Raw genomic sequence first — 19019 nt, 5'->3', positions numbered from 1 at the left:
TTTTTAGTTTTACAGTCTATAAGGAATAAATATGTCAGTTTTGAATTTTGTTACTCAATTTTTGTTACATTTGGTTTCTGTGTTTCCACCTTCTTTCGGTTTTTTATGCTAAGCTAATAAGTCTTATGGCCCCAGATCGAGACAGAAACGTGAAATTGGTATTCACCTTCTCATCTTAATCTCAGGAAGATTTTTTTTAAAAAGTTCTCAAACACTCTTTGTGTTTGTATTTTTTTTTTTTTTTTAAACAATGTGGATTTTCCAGCTGAAAATTCTACTATTATGCAGAAAACACTTCCTGCAAGTGATACCCAACGCCAGGTTTCTATTTGCATCGTTCACATAATGCACATTAGAATCTCATTTCTGCATGCGATGAATTTCCTTGGGAACTTTGAGTTTGTTTTAGGAACACAAGGTCATGTACTGGAATGTACTTCACCTAGTTTGCTCTCTATTTATTATCTGTGCTGATCTTACAGTTGCTTATCCCCTCTCTTCCTCTCTGCTAGCTTCTGTGTCTCGCTCTTCTTTTTCCTGGCAGAGCCGACAGTGGTGTTGCCATCTGTCTGTGATGTGTCCTGGACAAAACTCTGTGTGTGTGTGTGTGTGTGTGTGTGTGTGTGTGTGTTTTCAACGCAGGATGGCCAGGCTGAGCTGGGAACGGGGCTCAGATGGAGTCAGAAAGACAGTTAAAGACAGACAAAGAAAAAAAATAAGAATAATAAGAAGAGAAAGATTGAAAACTGTTAAAACTGTGTTCAAAGAGTGGTGTGAGTGTGTTTTTAATGATGCGACAGTATGAGCCACAGCTGTATGATCCACTAACCCTTCTTGTGACCTTGTCTGTGCTAGAAGACGACCAGCTGAAAGAGAAGTCGCACACTAACATGCAGCTGTTTTCTCTACAGTCCTTTTAGCGAGCTTGTGAGTGAGTGCAATGGATATCTCATAAGTTTCCTTCACTTAAAGTATTTGATCCTGTATGTGTATCATATGTGTGCTAATAGCAGCTTAGAGCCATTAGTCAGTAGCTCCTTAGCTGCGATTTCACTCAGCAGCCTTAAATTTAAACCTGTACGTCACTGAGAAATCCACCTCTGGCAATGAACCTGTGCACGTCTGTATGTGTGTGCTTATGTATGTGTTTATGTGTGAGCTTCGGTTGCTCTTGCAGAATATTTTGGCCGGGGTTCCTGGATTTACCTGTTGTATATGCGTGGGTGTGTATATATTTCCCCCATCTGCATGAGTTACATGGGTGATGTAACTGTACCTCAGTGGTACACTTGCGTGTTTATCTACGTGGTTTTCGCTGTGTGTACGTAGAAGTACATACATTTTGACTGTTAAGGTTAGGGTTTGCCACTTGGTTTTCAGCCCTAATGAAGACCACGTGCGCGGCTGACACATGTCGCTTGGCTTCCTTTAAATTCTCCCCCTGTAGCCATTTAGGTGATGCCATGTTATTTTCCACTTAAGATGAATGGCACTGGTTGTTGTTTTTATTTTTTTCATAGTTATGCTTTTTGGTTTTACTGCTACCGCTTTATTATGCAAGCAAAGAAACCATCTCTAGATTTAGCTCCCAGTTACTCTGCAAAGAGTGCCAGCACAGCTGACCTCAGAAGACCTGAAAAGACTTCCCATTCCTGCAGCCTCTTTGCATGTTTACATGTAATGCTCGTCTTCTGTGTTATATTTTCAAAGCTACGAGCAGGTGCAGTTATCCTTATTCACCTATAAGAGCCAGACCATATTCATTTAGTGTTTCTTTCATAAAAATTAATCCTCCAAACAGGATATAATCTCTCCTCTATTTTACCAGACTATTGCTGGTGGGAAGAGCTTTGAATTAGTCTCTCACTCTAATCTCCATTTTCCTTTGCCTCTTTAATCTTTTACCTTTATATTGACATGATATGACTTGTTGTATTTTATGAAAGCTGATATGCCTGTGCAAATTCATTGTGAGCTGAAACAGTGGAATAATGCCCCTTTTCTATGTGTTTTCTCTTATGCAAAACTGTATTTTTTTGTTATACTTGCTAAAATCAATCTTGCTTTATCTCTGCGTTTGTCTGCAAACTTTTTAAATTCTTTGCTGTAGCTCATTCTAGTTTTATTCTTTTGAGTATATGTCGTTGTATCATTTTTCACCTCTACCTCTGTTATTAGAAATATAACACTTAAAAAGAAAATCCAAGATCTTATCCACATAGGAATGAAAACTGTTTTGGCTACAGTTAAACAAAGCAGACAAATTTAATAAAAGTGCCTCAAGAAGGTTTTCACGCTCACATGAAGTGGAAAATTGCTTTGTTAATCAGGAATCTGCACAGTAAACACTAATGCAAACACACTGGGAGGCTGGCAAAATACAGGTGGGGCACAGTCTAGATTTAATTTTAATTGCAAAATGGTTAAATATTTGTTACCGAGAGTTTAGTAGAAAGTCAATGTCTTTTTAGTGTCTGCCCATTCAGAATGAAGCTACATCCAGCAGCTCATAAGTTTACTTTAACATAAAAAACTCAAAGCCTTTTTTTATAACTCAGTTTATGTGAAAATTAAACAAACTAGACTTAATTTGTGACTTGGGGAGCTTTGTCGGTGGATTGTGTTACATTAAAATGGAGCCTATCTAGCTGCTTCAACCCGCTCCCAGTCATTGTGGCTAAGTCAGGCTAGCTGTCCTCTTGGTCCAGGTCAATATAAAAAGGAAAGACATTTTGCCAAGATGGACATAAGCATATTTCCCAAAAATGTCCAACAATTCCTTCCAAAAAGTAGGTTTGATGGTCTGAAACTAAAAATCTGGTCAGACAAGAAATGTGTTTGAAATATAGCCAACAGTAGCTTCAAAGGAAATCATTCAGCACAAGGAAGTTTCAGACTTTTAAATGAATGAATGCTCGTAACTAATGTATTTCTTATTTCTGTACTTTCCCAGGTAGGGCAGTTCAGTCAATTTCTCCATGAATGTACGTCACAATGATGATGACAGACCAGATTCCGCTGGACTTGGCTCCGCCCCCCCTCCTGAACGGGGAGGTCCCTCTCATGCCTCACATGGTTAACGGCGATGCGACACAGCAGGTAAATACTCGCTCACGCTGACACGAACAAACGCACACGCATGTCTGCAATGTGCATTTCCTGTACATCAAACAGTACAGCGCACACTTCTCTGTTGTCAGTTGAGCACCTACCACACGGATTGTTGCCATAAAAATTGCTAGAGAAAAGCCCTCGTGTGTCACAGAAGATAAACTACTAAATACATACAGGTATATTCAAATGCATTACTTATTCCTTTGGCGCAGCTTTAAAGGCAATATTTAAAACACTGAATGGCTTTATTGATAGATTTCAAACCTTTACGTGTGCAAACTTGCAATAGTTTGCACACGGACATCTGCTTCTCTGTGACAGACCGATCTTATCAGGTGCTGTAGAGCCAACTGGATCACCTTCAGAGTACAAAACCGCACCCGGGCTTTGCACAGGCAAAAGGAAGCGATCGGCGTAATGAAAAGCATCACAGTTAATTCACCTCGGTCTAATCTTGTTGTCACACACACACTTTTTTTTTCTTTTTTTCCCCCACACTGTGTGTTTTTGGTATATGAAGGATGATGATGTTTATGCACCATCCCCAGCCTGTTCCCTCACAGTCCAGAGGAAGCATCGTGGGAGTGTTTTGGCTGCAACACATAACAGTTATGGGGGGGTTTTGGCTGCGGCACACAGCAGTTAGGGCTCTCTTTTTATTCTAACACCCTGCAGTTTAAAACTTGGTTCCCAGTATGGAATCAGTGATCTAGACCGATGATTATATAGATTTGACTCTGCGTGTGTGTGTCTATTTGTTTGTTTCTTGGTCTGTCTGCGTGTACGTGTGTGTATTCGTTTCTGTGTGGGCACGCAAGTGTCTGTGTTGAGTCTGAATACATACTTACGTGTTTGTCGGCTTGCTTCAGTTTCAGCTTCCTTGTTTCTTTATCCACCTACCTTCACCTGTTTATGATTGTGGTTATCAGTCAGTGGCTTTGGTACATGCAACGAGATCATGTATACATACATGCCTGTTTTTGTATAAGAGCGTTCTGTCATAATTTGTCTGTAAAAACAAAATTCACTATGGAGGCTCTCTCATCACATCAAATCCAACAGTGTGTTCAAATTCTTAGTTATATTTTAGAAAAATTAGTTACTATCTAATTATCTATTGTGATTAAAACAAATATCAAAATACTTTTAATTGTCCTACTGTAATAGTATTTAAATATATAGAAACCTGAAGTAGCTGAATAATAATGTCCATCAATGTAGTCAATGAGAGGCTCCAGTTACAACCTTCTATTAGCTATATTATTGGGATCTACAGTATTGGTCACATTTCTTTGTTGTAGGACGGTCAGTTAGTTTTACATGCCGAAGAAATGCCTATAAATCATTTTATTCAGTTTCAATTGGAGTGCTGGTCCTTCTGAGAGTTTGTAACCACATAATGGACTTAGGCACGCTAATTTATTATTGACTATTATTGCTTAAGCTATGAAATCCATCTGCAATCTGATTAAAGACATTTATTTTAGTTATTATCTGTAAAGCACTGTCCAAAACATTTGCAATATTCAGACATTCATATCCATTTCCATATCTGGCCACTGTTGTGCATGAGACTTGTAAGCCATAGTGGAAGGGGTCTGTTTAAACCTGAAAGCCTAAACACAAATGTATTTGTGTTTAGGCTGTCTACTTCTTTAGTTTATGATCAGTGCATCAGAATTATGGGTCAGAGACTAGTGAGTAAAAGGGAAGGACACGCTTCCCTTCAATATTTCTGAGGAATTTTCTTGTTAACCTATGGCAGTGATAGTAGTGAGGAAATGGTGCAAAGCTTCTCCGCTGTACTTGTTATAGGTGCCTTTCCAGATAAATATCTAAAGAGAGAAAGAAACACTAAAAGTGGACCGAAGACAGTTCAAAACATAAAAGCTTTAGTGACAACCATGTTGGTGTGAAACCAGTGTACTGTACAAGATCTTAATGAACATATTCACAACAGCTCAGAATCACTTCAGACCTTAAGGAACATGAGAGCAAAGATGGTAACCCATGCAGTTAATGATATAGCTCAACAACATCACACTACCACTTTCACACCAAAGAGTGCCATTTGCATTCAAAACTATAAGGTGATGTAATTGCACTAGTTGTAATCCTGTTTCAGTTACTCTTTTGCAGAGAAAGTCTATGGAAGTGAAAATAGACCCTAAAACCTAGAACTGTGAATGATATCCTGTGGTCCAAAAGTGCCCATAGAAACATTGAGTGAAATGTTTTCAATATGCCACTTTTTATGTAAAATGTTGAATAATGTCAGTATGGGTTTGCTAATTTAACTTCCCGTGTTTAATAAAGAGCCCTGCTCTTGCACTTTTGTAATTTGTAATTGATGCCTTTTAAAAGGAGCTTTTAAATCATAAATCACAAGTGGTTACACTTAGAAGCCTTTTCTGGTTTTAATCTTAAAAAATATGCTTGTTTTCTATAATCCTAACTAAAGGTAGAAGAATTGGGTCACTTTGACTTAATCACTACTGACTGAGTCATTATAGTCTCATTAATCAGTCATAATATCAAAACAAATGTGCTACATGATTATTTTGCGCATTGAGTGATCTTGACATGTGATGGTATAACAGTACACAGACACACACACACATACACACCTACATGGTCTAATGCAGGGGTTTTCTCAATCCTTGGGAAACATGGGTCACCCTGTGCTGGGGGTTCCCATAGCAACAGCAGCCGCTGCAGCAGACAGAGCAGGAAGTGTGTGAGTGTGTGTGACTGAGGGAGAGGAGCAGGTTAGCGCTGAGATGGGAGAAGATGCAGTCACTACAGAAGGAACGTAGGATATGAGGATTTTACAGCGGCACACCTGTAGAGCATAGACAGGGCTGTGCCTGTGTGTGCATGCGTGTGTGCCTGAATACGTGTATGTGTGTGTGTGTGTGTGTGTTTGTGTGCAATGGAGGGGCACCTGTTTCATGTGTACAGCCACGTGTACACTCTGAACAATCTGTATGCGGAAAATATGACGGTAAGGTGCATGCGTTCTCCCCTCAGGCACATTAGGTAGAAGCGCTGAGAAATCGAAACGATGTCATGTGTTTTGAATTCATTTGTGTGCGCTCACCTGTCTGTGTGTGCGTCCATCTGTCTGTTAGATGTATTTGTGCATACTTGTTTTATTCTTGTAAGAGTGGTTAAAAGATGAAGGCTTTTCTTAAATAAGAGTCTGTGAGATGGCAGCAATAGTGTCACCATTAGCTTTTCTAACACCTCATTCATATGTGTGAACTCTCTGCCGAACTATGAGAGCCGATGGTTATTGTGTTATGTCACTGCTGCAAGCTCTGCCTAGCTGAGTATCTGTCCTGTTCTGTGATTGCTAAAGAAAAATGTTTAATACATGTTTTTCCCCTTAAATTATAGATATTTTTGTCACAAAGTTTGATTGATTCTTTTTTTGTTGTTGTTTTTTTTATGTGTTTGTGCAGGTAATCCTGGTGCAGGTGAACCCGGGGGAGACGTTTACTATCCGGGCAGAGGACGGCTCACTGCAATGCATCCAGGGTCAGTCCTCTACGATATTATTACGTTATCATATTAACATGTAGCCTGGTGGCCGCTCTGATGTTTGTCACTGTGAGACAGAGTATTACCCATCATTTTAATTATATCCTGGCTGAACAAGATTTAAATGAGATCTTTGGGCTGACTCCTAAAAGTTAAAAACATTTACGGAAAAACAAATAATGTTAATGCAGTCTATGCTTAGAAATCTTTGATTGGTAAATGTGAAAGCAAATAATCGACTTTTACTTTGAGTATTATCCATTACCAGAGAAAACCATAGCAATGTCAAAGGAGTAGCTGTCCAATAAAGTCTCAGAGAGTTTTCAAAAGTCTTCCTTTCTACCTGGTCAGACTTAAATCCCAGACAGTCTGCCAGTACATGGTAGAGCCAACACAGAGAGACAGACATTTCAGTTCTCATGTGTTTGCACATGCAGACCAGTAAGTTACTTATTTTTAAACAGTCCGTATTAGTGTGACTGTATCATTAACCACCACAATGGCTAATGGTTTAATGGTTTATTTTTCTAACCAGAAAGCCTGGAAATGAAGTGTTTTCAGCTGGATTTCAACCCTTTTGAAATTCCGAGTGTATATATAAGACTACAAATGCAGAAAATGCAGAAACTCCAGAAACGGTGAGACCTTTTAGTAGACTGGTCAATAATGCAGGAAGAACTTTGGAAGAGGAAACGGAAAGCAAGTGGAATGGGATCTAAGGGTGTTATCTCCAAATGAAGTACAGCTAATTGAAAGCATAGTCTACACAATGACAGATTTAGACAGAGTGGGCAGCCATGGCTTCACTGTGGTTGCATCTGATAGCAGTGCATGAAAAGACTGGAAATACAAGCCACTTAGGATCGCTCAAAGACGGAAGGAGGTGGCAGTAACACAACTCTGCTGAAATTGTGTCTCACTTTGATGATGTCAGAAATGTAACTTTGAAAGGACATCTTTGTTTTCTTCTCAGTCTTTTTCAATCTGCATCTTCTTCACTCGCTCCTTCTTTTTTTTTTTTTTTCAGCCTTTGAATTTTTTTTCTGTAAGAAAGAAAGACAGACAGCAGTCTCGACTCAGTCACTGTCGCCCATTTATTAAAAAAACAAAACAAAAAAGACGCATTACCACAACACTGTGTTGTAACAAATGGCATCCCACCACCTTTTCCTCCACCCGCCTTGTAATTCAATTTTCCCCTCAAATCAGAGAGACTGCTCCAGGCAGAGCTATGGGCACAGATAAAGCCAGATAGAAACGGTGCATGATTTAATGGATGTATGCAAAGATGGGAAGATACAGTTGCCAGATAAGATAAGTGAATTAGTGACTTGTAGAAAAACAGCTAAACGACAGACGAAAGAATGGTTTAATGTAGAAAGTGGATATATGAGAGGGATACCAGACAGTGATTTGCAAAAAGACACAGTACTGATGTAGCTGGGATCTGCCAGCTTTCTGTTTGTTTGTGTGGTTGCGTGTTTGTACTTGAAAATTTGGCATCGAAGGCACAATGTGTGTCTTTGTGCACCTTTTTGGTGCCTTTTACTACAGTCGCAGACAGCAAATTAGGTGGAACATTACAGACTTTGAGCCCTCTTTGAATGCAGATATTATTAATGTGAAGGACCACACACGCACAAACACACATACGCACAAACTTTCTCTCTATCTTAGTCGGCAAGAGGTCACTGAGTTTAATGAAAGCTGGAGTGTGGCAGTGTGTTCCGAAGGATAACTGAGTTGCACTTTAGAGAGACTCAGTGTGATTAGTGAGACCTCAGAGGTTCGTGTTCGCGCATGCTTGTGTATTTGTGGCCCTGCTTGTGTGTTTGCATTGCAGTGTACTTGTGTGCAAGTGTGTGCGACAGAGCAAGATTACAGAGACCTCAGGGCACAGCCAGGAACCAGCTTTTATATAAAGTAACCTCTGTTTAGCTGCTGCAGTGTGGTACGTGCATGCATGCAAACATGCATATACGTACACACGCAGACATGGATGCTCTGCCAAGGCAGGACCAGCCTGAAGACGTCAACGCAGCAGCCAGAAAAGATTCTTTCATATGAACCACAAGACCTTCCTTCTCCTCTCCTCTCCTCTCCTCTCCTCTCCTCACTTCTCTTCCCTTCCTTCCTCTCATCATCTTTTCCTGCTACCTCCCTCCCTTTTCCTTTTTATTCCTCTCGTTCATCTGTCTTGACCTTAAGGCAAACCTGGAGCAGAGAAGAGGCTATTGTATTTGCCGGATTGATGTTAAGTACTGCTCATTAACCACACCCCTGCTAACTGCTACAGGCTCAATTATGTTCTTTTATTTTAGCTGAAAGTGTACATAAAATCTTACTAAGGTCCACGAATCCCATAACCTCAGGGCGTATGAAATCCTTTCAGAGCTTTTTTTGTGCATATTGAAATAATTCACAATGCTCTAAAATATATATTTAAAGCCATTTTTTTTACCACTTTTCAGATATGTTAGAGATCTGTCTTTACCGTCTCTTTTTTTGTGTCCCTTTCCTTCATTGATCCAGTGAAAGACTGTATCTTGACCTGAAATCCTTTCCAGCAACTTATTAGCATCATTTCTGCATGTGTATGACTGCATGTCTCCATCCCTTGTTGAAGCAGCATGACCCTTCAGTGATCCAGGGGCCAGATTCATCTGACCCCCCACACACACTCCTACCCTCTCACTGTTCCCACCTTCCCCCTCCTCCCTTTTGCCCCCCACCCCCGTCCGTCCCCCTGTCTGTCCCCCTCCCCCACTAAGACAATTCCCCTGAGCTTTCCCACACTCACATCAAAGGACAAGACTCGAGGGTGTGTTAGAGCACCCTGCTCTGGAATGTGAGTGTGTTAATATGCGTTGTGTGCGCGTGTGTGTCTGTGTGTGTTTTACAAGGCTGTGTTGGTTTACTGTGTTGTTTGGTCTTTGTTGGACTTTTACGAGGGATGATGAGGCCAGAGGGTGAAGAGCAGGAAGCTGTGCCCTGCCTGGGAGAATATGACATCATGAAGTTTGGGTGGCACCAGCTTAATTTCTTCTGAAATTTAGGGCGTAGTTGATAATAACCACAAGGTTTAGTTGATTAGTTTTCTAGTTAATGAGCAGTAATCCTGTAAGTCCTCAGTTTACTGGCTGCAGTGTTTTTAAAATGCATTTCAGTATAATACATGGGGTTTGTTTGCCTTGGTCTTCTGTGGACATTTGGAATTATTCTCTGTTGTAATATAATAAATGTATATGTGAGGCTGAGAAGTATGAGTAGTAACTGTTAGTGTGTCCTTCACAGTGAATGGAGAACTTTCACCTCTTGTATTGCTTAACGCTATGATTTTGTTTTGTTTTTTAATTGACTGTGCTTGGTGGAGCATGTGTGCTAAGGCTTGTTGTGTTGCTGCATGACCCGCTACCAAAGAACCAAACCGAACATGTTAAAAAGCCAGAGCCATCACCAATGTTCCCTCTAAGCTGAGCACGTGAGCAATCGCGCACTGCTGACACGGGGGAACAGTGGCCAGCACCATGGAACACCGCTCCTCTGATTGAGCATGCTTTGCAGAATGAGACACTCAAGATCCATTTCACCAGGTTGGTGGCAGTACAAACAAGCAAATGTATCATAAAGAAAGCCTTTAAAGTGGAATATCTGTGAAAAAAAGTCTAATAGCCCCACAACCAGGATGTCTTGTTTCCACAGAAACTTTTTTTTGGCACATTGGTACTGCAACGGGATTTCAATCGGTAAATTCTTTCTTTAACACAAGAATGGTTGGTTTAGAGCAACAAGAATGGTTGGTTTAGAGAAATAAAAGGCCTGTGGGCCAGAATCAGCCTGATGAAGACTTGAATCTGGTGTAGTTTAAAGATTTGGAAAATGTGAAGGTGTACAAAGATTTTGGACTTTCGGCGGTGTTTTACAGTAGTAGCAGTAGTACTTCCCTATTGGCATTCATACTACATGAGTAGTTAAGTAGTAGTAAAATAGTTAAGCAATAGGATGACAATTAAATGACAGAAATGTTCTTGTTTTTAGAATCTACTATAAAAATGTTGGTTAGATAAAAGGAATTAACCAAAACTTTCTGTTTTATAAATACTGGACAGTCTGGACAATGAGCTGCCAAAATCTTTTCTGTAATTTACACACAGATCATGTAGAACATAGGTGTCAAACTCTGGCCCGCGGGCCAAATTTGGCCCGCAGCCTAATTACATTTGGCCCGCGAAGCCATACCAAATTACTATTAGATCTGGCCTACTGGTATTATACAGCTAATATATATATTGTTTAGTATTAAGCTTTGCTTGTTCCATATTCAGTTTTCCAGCAAAACTTATTTGAGTCCATAAGAAAAGATTCATTCTTATATCTGAAGGAAGTTTTTTTTTTCAATAAATATTAATGTTAGCCCGCGACTTTGTTCCAGTTTTGAATTTTGGCCCACTGTGTATTTGAGTTTGACACCCCTGATGTAAAAAACTGGGACGTACTGCTGAAATTGCACTTCGTTTTCTGATATTAAGACATCTCAGGGATCAAATGTTCAGTTAAGTGTTCTTACAGTGAAGGAAAGTGGAGTTTCACTGGTCCAACCCACTTAAGAACAAACTGGGCTGCATGTGGCCCGTGATGTAAAGTGAGTTTGACATCCCTGGTTTAGAACATTCTCTGTGTTTTCAATTACATTTCTTTTCTGTCTGTGTTACATAATGCAATTCGGAGAGGTCTATGTGCAAAGTATATTTCACTTCCAACTTTTGGTTTGTGGAATTTTTTTATCTTGAAGGTATAGAACCCAAAGATTATCCTGCGATTCCACATGCTCTTATTTTGTCTTGTCCCTTGAGAGTAGAGAAAGCTCAAATCACACATTTTGTTCTTTTCTTTATTGCTTTTTCTTCCAATTTTAATGGGCCACAAAAAGATTAATGAAACAATTCTTCATATAAGAAATATAATCAAATATAAATGCAGGCTGTTGGGACTTCATATTAAGCCAAAATAATTGGTTGATGTTTCTCCTTTTACGCTGATTTCTGAATTTGGAATGGATGAATTGCATGCAGTCCACTCTCATTGCTGTTATATTGCAGTGGCATAATGGAAAATGTGTTTCTGGTCTCTGCTGAGGCCTTGTTAGCCCAGGCATTTTTTCTTCTCTGAGAAACAATGGTTATGGTGGACCCTGCCAGTGTTTCTCTGCATCTGGACACAGCAGGGTACTGTATGAATCATGGCAAGATCTGCTGTCTTTTGCCATTAGAGGTGTGCGCTCTGCTCATACCTAATCTTTTTGGATCCCCCCGATTGTTACTCTCTTCCCCTGTTCCTTGCTTTTGTCTGTTGTCTTGGATCCAGTTTTGTAAAATTCGATGATTATATTTGTGGAAAAAATGTCGATTGATCATATTGTTATTTTAAACATGGTTTTGTCCTCAAATTTAACAAACCTAAACTGATATGGAAAAAAAGGGTTGATGGAGGAAATTTAGGTGTACCTCCTCTGTGTTTGTTCTTTGTCTGACTACTCTCTTCATTTATCTCTCCATTTTCCTCAGTTTCAACTTCAGCTTTTTGCTCAGTCTCTTACTGGCTTCACTGTGTCGCTACATGGGGTTATCAAGGTTTTCTTTGACCGGACTTCTGCACAGAGTGCACACTTCTACACTGCAAACCCTTTGATGTAAATGGAAATAGCTGGTTGAGAGAAATACGGTGGAAAGTCTCAGTCTGTGTTTACACCTTGCCAGATGGTTCTAAACAAGCTGGTGGAGAACACACAAATACATTTTTCACTGAAATCCTTAATTTACGGTACTGTTTCGGACCATCCTGGTGCTGCTTGTAAGCAGGTGTGGTTGTTCGAGGAACTTTTAACAAGCCTTCCTTGAAATCGGAATACTCAATTTTGTGACAGTAGACTGAATGAAAATTGCTGTGCAATGATAGGTTTGACTGATGTCTGTTATCTAGCTGAACTGTCAGCTAAAAGGATTTATTGTGTTTTTATGCCTTATTTTTGTAAATCTGATCAAATGGAAAGTGTTCATGCAAGTGTTTCTCAATCTGTTTGCCTTTTTGTCTGTGTGTGATTTGACAAATGAATGCATTTTTTAATTAATATTGCATTTGCATTTTGCCCAAAGTATAATTAATCCAATAGCCAATTTCCTGTACAGTATATTAATGCCCTAAATTCCCATTTTCTCTGCCTGTGCAGCCTTTCGAGACACTTGCATCCACAGCTTTAAATTTCCTAATGTACTTTTTTGAGTTGTTAATCTGTCCCAAGAAAACAATATCTATATATAAGATCACAGCTTCTCACAGGGTAGAGCGATATGGCTTCTGTTCAACATTGCAAGAATGCTTTTTCTGGAAAATCCAGTGGTTTAAAAATGTTTAATGGAATCAAATATATGCTTCACTAATTAATTCTTCTTCTTCCTCTTCTGTTTAAAGATGTTTTTACTAAATAACGACTAAATCTGTATTGTTGTAGTATGCTTCATATTTCACTGAAAAGAATAAGGATAATGGGTTTGGTCATAAGGCCCCATGGTGCAGAGGGATCTAATAATAGAGAGCTCTTGTGTGTTTGGGTGTGTGCATGCCTTTGTATGCATTTCATTTTATTATTTTTACCTTGACAGCTGGGCAAAGGAAGACCTTTTTACCTCCAAGACTGTATGCCCTTAGGCAAGGTGTAAAACTAATTCTAGAGGTATGTTTAGTGTATGTATGTCTTAACTTGGTGTTAATTCCTCCTGGTTTTGGGAAACTGGTCGCCATGGGAACGGACTCTCCCTCCAGGTGGTGTGTAATGGAATGCGATCTCTTTGTGCCTAGAGAGATCACATTTGTGTGTGTGTGTGTGTGTGTGTGGGGGGGATACCTGCTTTTTTTCAGCATTTTGCACTGCAAAGTACTTTGTAAGTATCAAAAGGACAGAGATAATTGGTTTGGTTCATTTGATACACGGTGGCTAAAAGCTTGACTTTTCTGTGCGTGGTTTAGATAGAGGCAGAGAGGGAGAGAGAAAAAGAGACTTAATTGTGTATGCCCTGCCCAGTCCTCACTTATAAACTCAATGCCCTCATACAGTAGGGCATGAAAAGGCAGAGGAAAGGAGGGAGGGAGAGATACAGCTGAAATAAAATAGAATGAAGCAAAGTAAATAAAGGAAGACAGGCAGAATGAAAACGAGGCGCAGAGGGAGACCGAGAGAATCACATGCTGCATGTTTGGTCGTGCCTGCTACCATCCATTCTGGGTGAGGCCACTTCCTCTATGACCCCAGCCACCCCTGTGCTGCTGCTGACTTGGTCTGGTCTGCCAGCTCTGGAGAAGGCTGCATTAGGGGAAAGAGAAGGGTGACAAAAACTCTTGAGAATACTGGTTTGTCTTTATATGTAAGACACTGTGAAAGCTGATGCATGGGCAAACAGCAGCTGAGTACTCACAGATTTTTTCCGGAGAAATGGAGAAAAAGAAATATCTTTTCCAGGGATGAAATTCTTGGCTCTCTTGAAGCTCAGGGTACAGCTGGAGCACTTCTCCCACTCTCCAACCTTATTCCCTCCTTCTCCTCCTCTTCCCTCTCTTTTCAGGCTCGGTCACTTCCTCCCTTCTCTCTCTCTGATTCTTGCTGTGTTTCTATATTTTCTTTTTAATTTTAGTCTCATCTTCACAACAATGACACAAGTTTGCTGATTTGCATGTTTTTTATGTAAATAAAACCAATCATAACACTATTAGGAACATTAAAGATATTGCATCTTCTCCACGGGTTGCACATGCTGCTTTTCAGATTGGATTCAGTTAGTGTGAAAAGCACTGCACAGCTGCGGAAATTCCACATGTGAATGTTTACATCATGGTTTTTTTTTAATTTTGTAGGGAAACCCCTCTTTTTTCCCCTCCTTGATCTGGTGTTATTGGGCAAAAGTACATGTTAGTTAGTGGGACTTCCATTTAGGAATATAAGGAATAACCAGTTAAGTAATAACTTTTTTTTAAAAGATGCTTTTCAGTATTTTTCTTTCCTATGTACAGGTTATAAACAAAGTACCAACCATATCTTCACCTCTTTGGTTGTTTGATCAACTAACAGCCAGGGGACATACCCACCCTTGCACCACAAACACAGAAACAGTGGAATTCAGCGATGGAGAGCAGGGGAAAGTCCCTGCTAATCTAGGCCTTCCAGTCTCGGCTTCTTTCTTTCCATTGACATTCACACAACTTCTCTTCTCTTCTCTTCTCTTCTCTTCTCTTCTCTTCTCTTCTCTTCTCTTCTCTTCTCTTCTCTTCTCTTCTCTTCTCTTCCACACTTTCTCTGCTCTCTGTGGTGGACACAAACTTGGTGCTGTTCAGACTGTGACTCATACAGTAGGAATGCCCGACATTAACATGTGGAGAGATAGGAGGAGGAAAGTGAGGGGAGGATGGGAGAGGAGTACAGCCGGGTACAAACGTAGCAGGTTGTGTACAGCAGGAGAAAAAATGGAAAAAAATATGACTCTTAGTGGGTCAAGGTTTAAGGCTTTGATGCATCATGAGTATTCAAGTGAGTGAGAATAAGAAAGAAGCAGGGAACCAGAGCAGGAAATGATTATTTGACGCTGTTTACACACAAGCAGCTGTTGCATTTCTCTTTTCTCTCTCTCACTCGCTCTCTCCTTAGAGAGAGCAGACATGTAGAGTTGATTAGAGAATGGATATAATGAGTCATCAGTGTCTGGATTGTGTATATTTGTGTGTGCACATGTATTATTGCTTATGCACATCAGAAGTGTTTGTGCGTGTCTACAAGCATGTATACTTCCGTGCACGACCGGACAAGTGATAAGTGAAGTATGCTGGACCCATGCAGTGTGTTGCATGGTTACCAGTCCCAAAACAATTGTATCTAAAGGCATGCGAATAGTCTCGTGATAAAACAGGAAAAAGCAAGATTGGTGTGCGTGTTTGTTTGTTATTATGTCTGGCTTTGAATTAATGCATGTATGTCTTATTTTGTTGTTTGTTGCGTGTGCCAAGGTGACCGTGGTTTTGTCAGTGTGCACTATCCAAATGTCAGTGTGTTCTACAAATTAGTTGCGTATGAGCAATCATGTCTTTATGCGCAGTGCCCAGGTGGGTATCTGGCCACTTGCGTGCTGTTGTTAAGATGTGTTTGCCATAGTTTATGAGGGCTTTTGCGTGTTTGTGCACATTTGGGTGACTGTGAGTGTGTGCACAGCTGCAAGGGTGTGTGTTTGCACATGTTAAGATCTTGAGAACAAAGCGTGGCTGGGCTCAGTGTCCCTCCAGACATTACGTTGCTCTCCTTTGGAGCAGACCCAGCAGCAGAAGTAGGTCGGCCGACGGCGCTCCTCCTCTAGGTGGGGGAGAACTGGCAAGAGATCTGGGTTGGGTGGAGGTATGGGCTGGCACACAGGCTACATACTCAACACTACACAGATTTAGGCTTGTATGCTTAGAGGCTGTTTACACAGCTATCAGGACAGGATAAGACGTAGATGTTAACATTATTTTGAAAAATGTAACCCATGGGATAAATTGGGGGCCATTCCCCCCCCCCAACATGTTATCACACTCAAGAAGATTTGGTCTTTAAAAGTTAAAATTGTCCCAGAGCTATTGTTCACGTTAAAAAATAAAAATTTTTGTCAAAGGAGCAGTATATAAGATTTGATAACAAAGCTGAAAATTTGGAAAGTTGGAATAATAAAAAAAAGGACTATTTGATTTATAATAACGCACATACACTCAACAAAAATATAAACGCAACACCTTTGTTACTGCTCCCATTCCCCATGGGATGGACGTAGAGACCTAAAATTCATTCCAGATACACAATATAACCATCCCTCCCAAACAGTGGTCACAAATCAGTCCAAATGTGTGGTAGTGGGCACATCTGCTATATTGAGATAATCCATCCCACCTCACAGGTGTGCCACATCAGGATGCTGATCTGACATCATGAGTAGTGCACAGGTGTACCTCAGACTGCCCACAACAAAAGGCCACCCTGGAATGTGCAGTTTTGTCTCACAGCAAAATGCCACAGATGCCACAAGCAATGAGGGAGCGTGCAATTGGCATGCTGACAGCAGGAATGTCAACCAGATCTGTCGCCCGTGCATTGAATGTTCATTTCTCAACCATAAGCCGTCTCCACAGGCGTTTCAGAGAATATGGCAGCACATCCAACTGGCCTCACAACCGCAGACCTCGTGTAACCACACCAGCCCAGGACCTCCACATCCAGCAGGTTCACCTCCAAGATCGTCTGAGACCAGCCACCCAGACAGCTGCTGGAACAATTGGTTTGCACAACCAAACAATTTCTGCACAAACTGTCAGAAACCGTCTCAGGGACGCTCAACTGCATGCCCGTCGTCCTCATCGGGGTCTTCACCTGACTCCAGCTCGTCGCCGTAACAGACTTGTGTGGGTAAATGCTCACATTCGATGGCGTCTGGCACGTTGGAGAGGTGTGCGCTTCACGGATGAATCATGGTTCACATTGTTCAGGGCAGTTGGCAGCTGAGTTGGCAGCTCCCAGTTCTTGCATGGCCAGCATACTCACCGGACATGTCACCCATTGAGCATGTTCGGGATGTGCTTGACCGGCGTATACGACAGCGTGTACCAGTTCCCACGAATATCCAACAACCTCGCACAGCCATTGAAGTGGAGTGGACCAACATTCCACAGGCCACAATTGACAATCTGATAGACTCCATGCGACGATGTGTTGCACTGCATGAGGCAAATGGTGGTCACACCAGATACTGACCGGTTCTGGGTCCCCAGACCCCCAATAGCGCAAAAAACTGCACATTCCAGGGTGGCCTTTTGTTGTGGGCAGTCTGAGGTACACCTGTGCACTACTCATGATGTCAGATCAGCATCCTGATGTGGCACACCTGTGAGGTGGGATGGATTATCTCAATATAGCAGATGTGCCCACTACCACACATTTGGACTGATTTGTGACCACTGTTTGGGAGGGATGGTTATATTGTGTATCTGGAATGAATTTTAGGTCTCTACGTCCATCCCATGGGGAATGGGAGCAGTAACAAAGGTGTTGCGTTTATATTTTTGTTGAGTGTATGTTTTCTATTGCTTTGGGGCTCTTGGGTGTTAAACACTTAAATTGCTGCTGCTGTCTTGGCAGGTACTCACCGACACTTGAGCTCATTGAAACTAATCTGCATAAGTAAAAGCTACATAACTAAAAAAAAGAAAAGGAAAAAAAAAAGCCAAAGTTTCTCAAAAGTCTTAGGAAAACGTAGAATAGTTTCAGTCGCAAAGTACCACTATGGAATATTTTAAATACATGCATGATATTAGGGGTGCAGCCACAGAAATTATTTTGTCCATGAAACCATAAAGCTGCACTTTCTTTTTGCCTTATAGTCTGATTTGTCATAACTTTTCCGTTTTGTGGTAAGCTTTTCTTTGGCTGTCACTTCTTCACCCTGACCTGTCTTATTTGGCTCAGCAGAACTAAAATATATATCCTGCTGCTTTTACACACGCACTCACATAACGCTCAGCGATTCTCTGCGCGATCAACCTCTTACATGTTTAAGCTTGCTGCGGGAGATTTCACTTGTCATGTTTGCGCAGTAAGTTAACGATTAATAAGACGATGTCAGAGGAATTGGTGCACAAATTATCACCACTCACAGATCAGTGCTGTCGCTCTCTATACACAGTTCGCGCGATTGCAAAGTGAAAGCAAAAAAACAAGCGCAAATTCAAACGCGATTTCAATATGTCACATATTGACAGTGGCTCACCGATGCCAATGACATAATTACCCAGCTACATTTCCGAAAGAATGCAAAAGCATTGACATATATTTTTCCTTCCTACAATACCCCGACGGGCAGGGCAGAGATAGATTTTGGTAGCCCAACTGAAAAAATCGCTAGCCCCGGGACGTCGGGCTAGCGATATTGCGAGCCCTGTATCTGATTGAGGAATCACTCATCTTTGGAAAAGAGAGTTTATTACAGAGAAATGTCTCTTTCCAAAATAAAAGCTATACTATACGCTTCTTCTGGGCTATATTCTCAGCAGCATATTAAACATATCAGGTCCCCATAAGGAGAATCATGTGCCAACGGCTGTCTAAATGACTCGGGTAAAGTTTGTAGCATGCATGCTTGTCGTTTTTGTCTGCTTCCACTTGTCTTTGCACTAGGATGATGTAAATGTGCAGTCATATTCATTGTGTTCCCACTAGTGCTTTCAGGTTAATCTCGTTGAAATGACCTTAACGCCACAACACGGCAAATCTCCGTTAACGAGCTACTAGGGCTGGGCGATAT

The 19019-nt window shown here is 40.9% G+C and overlaps 1 protein-coding gene across 2 annotated transcripts in view; it reads left to right on the top strand.

Annotated features, from left to right (window-relative positions):
- Positions 1-19019, top strand: part of fndc3ba (fibronectin type III domain containing 3Ba) — an 89470-nt gene that overhangs the window by 18726 nt on the left and 51725 nt on the right. For both annotated transcript variants that reach the window (XM_082516951.1, XM_082516952.1), the window contains exons 2-3: positions 2954-3099; positions 6579-6654. In XM_082516951.1, the coding sequence (XP_082373077.1) occupies positions 2983-3099; positions 6579-6654 (193 nt within the window). In that variant the 5' untranslated portion in view covers positions 2954-2982. The remainder of the gene's footprint in view (positions 1-2953; positions 3100-6578; positions 6655-19019) is intronic.

This window comes from Aulonocara stuartgranti (genome assembly GCF_965226115.1).
Source record: "Aulonocara stuartgranti genome assembly, chromosome: 19".
Taxonomy (NCBI): Eukaryota; Metazoa; Chordata; class Actinopteri; order Cichliformes; family Cichlidae; genus Aulonocara; species Aulonocara stuartgranti.
The sequence above is the reverse complement of the archived record's forward strand: the minus strand, read 5'-3'. Positions and strand labels throughout refer to the sequence as shown.